The sequence below is a fragment of the Halichoerus grypus genome, chromosome 2 (genome assembly GCF_964656455.1).
Source record: "Halichoerus grypus chromosome 2, mHalGry1.hap1.1, whole genome shotgun sequence".
Classification (NCBI taxonomy): Eukaryota; Metazoa; Chordata; class Mammalia; order Carnivora; family Phocidae; genus Halichoerus; species Halichoerus grypus.
Window position 1 is genome coordinate 121247674 of NC_135713.1, and position 4664 is coordinate 121252337.

General features: G+C 42.4%; 1 protein-coding gene across 3 annotated transcripts in view; it reads right to left on the reverse strand.

Annotated features, from left to right (window-relative positions):
- The window catches only part of PKD2L2 (polycystin 2 like 2, transient receptor potential cation channel), a 40756-nt gene extending 37671 nt beyond the window's left edge, over positions 1 to 3085 (reverse strand). For all 3 annotated transcript variants that reach the window (XM_078067477.1, XM_078067478.1, XM_078067476.1), the window contains exons 1-3: positions 3055 to 3085; positions 2227 to 2328; positions 1143 to 1276 (exon numbers count right to left, since the gene is read on the reverse strand). In XM_078067477.1, coding sequence (XP_077923603.1) covers positions 1143 to 1276; positions 2227 to 2328; positions 3055 to 3085 — 267 coding nt within the window. The remainder of the gene's footprint in view (positions 1 to 1142; positions 1277 to 2226; positions 2329 to 3054) is intronic.
- Between the last annotated feature and the right edge of the window lie 1579 nt (positions 3086 to 4664).

The following is a 4664-nucleotide window of genomic DNA, read 5'->3' on the forward strand; positions in this document are numbered from 1 at the left end:
TTTTTTTTTAAGATTTTATTTATTTATCTGAGAGAGAGAATGGGAGACAGAGAGCATGAGAGGGGGAGGATCAGAGGGAGAAGCAGACTCAACCGCTGAGCAGGGAGCCAGATGGGGGACTCGATCCCGGGACTCCAGGATCATGACCCGAGCCGAAGGCAGTTGCTCAACCAACTGAGCCACCCAGGCGCCCCCATTTAAGGATTTTTTTTTTATTAAAGATTTTATTCATTTGAGACACAGAGATACAGAGAGAGAGAGAGAGCATGAGCAGTGGGAGAGGCAGAGGGAGAGGAAGAAGCAGACTCCCCGCTGAGTCAGGAGCCCGATGTGGGACTCAATCCCAGGACCCTGGGATCATGACCTGAGCCGAAGGCAGACGCTTAACCATCTGAGCCACCCAGGCACCCCCATTTAAGGATTTTTTAAGAATAATTTTCATTATACGAAATTACAGTTTGACATGGATCCTAACCCCACATAAGCAGCAAGTCTACTATTTTCCAAATGCAATGATAATGTTTTTTAAAAAAAGTATAATTTTGGGGCGCCTGGGTGGCTCAGTCACTAAGCGTCTGCCTTCGGCTCAGGTCATGATCTCAGGGTCCTGGGATCAAGCCCCGCATCGGGCTCCCTGCTTGGTGGGAAGCCTGCTTCTCCCTCTCCCACTCACCCTGCTTGTGTTCCCTCTCTCGCTGTCTCTCTCTCTGCCAAATAAATAAATAAATAAATAAATCTTTAAAAAAAAATTTAAAAAAGTGTAATTTTGGGGTGCCTCAGTGGCTCAATTGGTTAAGTGGCTGCCTTCGGCTCAGGTCATGATCTCAGGGTCCTGGGATCAAGCCCCACATCAGGCTCCTTGTTCAGCGGGGAGTCTGCTTCTCCCTCTGCTTACTCTCTCTCTCTCTAATAAATAAAATCTTTTAAAAAAGTATAATTTTTTTTAAAGTTCTAAGAACTCTATCACACTGAGAGCATAGGTTCTCAATATACACTTACTGATGGGTTGATTCTAAAAGTTTAAAGAAATATTCACTTTTACTCTTTCCTTCAACAAATATGTCTCCAGTGCCTATTATGTGTGCCATGAGTTTGTTTATGCAATACCAAAAGCTACTTCATTCTCAATCACGATGCCTTACCTTCCAAAAATCAGTTATGCTGCGAATAGACTTAAAGTTGGTTCTTTCGTCACCAGGCACAGAAGTGTCCAAAAATAGAGATGACATAACTTTGTTTAAGTAATACATATGTGGGTTTACCATCCCAAAAGTCACTAAGGAGAAGAATTTTTGTTTAAAAATTTATTTTTAAAAACTCAGTTTATCAGGATTAACAGTTAAATTTTATTCCCAATTTTGTTTTGAAAATTCAAATTTTTTCTTGACTAATTATAAAATTAAAAAAAAAAGAAAATAGAAATATACAAAACAGGAAGAAGTTTCCTGTAATTCCACTGCTAGAATTAGGTTTAGCACATATTCTTCAGATTTTTCTATAGGCCTACACATTTATAAAGAAAATTATTTTTACAAAAATGAGAACATATTATGCATACTATTCTGCAAGCTTTTTCTCTATTTTGAGAGTAGGCAATATAATATAGTGAATAAAGCTATGGATTTTGAATTCAAACAAGTAACGATTTGAGTCCCGTCATAGGGATAACATCTCCTACCTCACAGTTTTGTTAGCAGAAGTGAGATAATGCATGTGGAACATTTAAATCCATGTTTTGGCACACGATAAGAATTTTTAAAAATATTAACTGGTATTTGTTCTCTTTCTAGGGTGGGTGGATAGATTTTAGAGAAGGGTCTTTCTTTAATATGACTAAACATGTTTCTCTTTTTTTTTTTTGCTAGCAGACTTTTAGTGTTTACCAATTATCTACCTTCAACATGATTCTAGGGCACATGAGCCTATGCCATGCTTTAACGTTCCATATTATTTCACTGTATATACCAATGATGTATTTCACTGGATATACTGATTCAATCAATGTTGACTATGAAAGCTTTTCATTACACCTGTGACCTAAAGCTTTGCCCTTTAAGAAATGGAAATAGTGTCGATCTAAATGAATTTAAGATAAGTCTAAAATGTGTCACTATTTTTTAGAGGTCTTAGTAGTCCCAGAGCCTATGGTTTATAAAGTACGTTTTTTTTCACCTCCACATAACTTCTTAGTTCAAACAGTGTCTTCATCTACATCTGTGTACTTACATATACATAGGTTTATTAAAAAAATAAAGTAGAGTGCCAACTCCTGAAGTGTGGTTCTAATTTCTACTTCCTTACTGTAATGCAGGCTATGTTTCGGAGCCCCTGTGAGACACAAAACAAATTGTTTCCTTACATTATTATGCCATTTATAATGTATATAAATAACGATGATGGGAAAACAGCCACTTTTAGCTGATACACTGTGTGAAGGAAAGTTCCAATGGCTTCTGGTTATTTTTTTATTCTCACTCTTGCGAAGGAGGAATAATTACTAACACTTCCCATGGGCGGGGGGGGTGAGCGGGCAGTCATTTTGACTGAACACTAGTGAATTTTATATATTACACGGACGTTTCCTCAGAAATCCCGTCTGAAAGTGAAAAAGCAAAATACAAAAAAGAAAAAAAAAAAAAGAGAGAAGAAAAAAAAAATCACTCATCTGTCCCTAACCGTTTTCTCTACCTTCTATATTGCTTCTTGGGAAGACTGGCTTCCGCTGGAGGGGGAAAATGACTCGGCCTGGGGTTCTGTCGAGGTAAGACTCCCTAGGTCAACTATGGGCTTCGCAGAATGGCCTAGTGACGGTATCTGTGCATCAAGTTAACAACCCCGGCTCGAGCCTCGGGCAAGGGGCGGGTGCCATATCGCCTTAAGGCTTCAGTTTTCCCATCTGTGAAAAGGGACCCCTATCCACCCCTTCTCAAGGGGAGACTGTGAGGGCTAAACGTGCTGTCTTTCATGAACAGATATGGGCCTACACAGTTCCTTCCACGGTACTTGTAAATTCCAAATCGGCCCTGCCCACAACTCCCTAGGATGACCCCTCACCGCCTCGGTGCCACCGTGACGCCTCAGCCATGGCCGACCTGGACAACGACGCCCGTTCGACCTCCCCGGTCTGCCGCGCCTGCGCGTAACTTTGCGACGCGCGCCACCTGGCTCCTGCGCCTGCGCAAGTCTTCACGGTCCTGCACCGGCGCAAGCCGTGCTACAGGTGGCCAGCGCGCGTGCGCACCGCGGACGCTCTGGAAAGCCGGCGGCTGAGGCGGGGCTGGGAATTGCGGCGTTTGTCTGGCGGAGGGCCGGCCTCTCGGGCGAACTTGGTTTGGGGCCTGGGGTTGGTCGTAAAAATCATAGTAATTAATAATAACGGGCTACTGTGTCTTGAACACCTTTTACATTTATTGGCTTGTTTAGTCTTCACATCCCCCCTTCTCGAAAGGTAGGTGTTTTATCCTCATTTTAGGTCTGGAGACGCCGAGGCGCTGAGAGGGTCAGTGACTTACCGAAGTGCACAGGTGGTCGGGGCAGGTCTGCTGGACGCCAGAGCCCGAGTGCCTAACCAAGCGCCCACTCTGCCGCTGCTGCTTGGCAGACATCGGTTCTCGTTAACCGAGAGCTGCTGCTAGAAATAGCTTCCACCCCTCTTGCCACCCAATGTGGCTAAAGAAAACGATAAAGTAGAATTAAAAAAATCCAGCTCTGAAGTGATTATTTGGAAGAGTGGGCCAAACAGACCTTGGGAACCCAGATTCACATCTGGCCCAGAAGCTTTGCAAAGATGGGAAGGTTTGTAAACCAAAGACATTTGGCTGTAAATTAAGGCATCCAAAACCCTGCCAGGATATGAGACAGGAGAGAGTCTCATGTTGGAAAAAAGGAAAATGAAACGGAATTCAGTAGAAAGGCCCCAGGGCAGCCAGCAAAGAAAACCATCAAACTGTTGGGGAAGTAAAAAATAAAGCCGCTTTTGTTATTTCCCTGAAAGAGATGTCGAGTGATGTTGATAAATGCTATTTTATGTGTAGATAAAAAACAAGCCGAGGCCACACAGCAGCGAGGGTCAAAGACTACCAAGGATAAAAGATACAGGAGAGGCCTAGGAAAAGGCCATGGCCAGTGGACAGGAGGCCTGAGAAGAAAGGGCTAGTGTCCTAGCTTAAGGAATAGTGTAATTAAAAGGATTTTCCCTTTCCCGTACTTAGACCCTCAGATGCTCACAAAATTGGCTTTCTAACGTAATAGGTTATCTGAACTTGAAATGTAGGAGGCCCGCCCCCCCCCCGCGTTCAAATTTATATGAAATGTAAGAATTAAGCAGATGACTTTACAGACTATTCATATTCCATTGAGCTCAGTAGACTCAAAGGTCTTGAAGACTTAGGGACTTTTTCGGTTAAAACAAAATCACCATTTCAGGAGAGATTCTGTCAGGATTTAGTTATTGTTGCTTGCTTTTGAAGTGCAAACCATGGAAAGTCTAGCTTAATTTCCGGAGGAATTGACTGAGCTGTAAGTGAGCTTCATTGAGACAGTTCTAGAACATAATATTGTTGCTTTTTTGGAACTTGTTATTCTTAGGTTTTGCTAAGTGTTGTATATAAAAACCAGAAGTTTTATTTTAAAGATCTAGACTTTTGTGAAGAGAAGACAGTCTG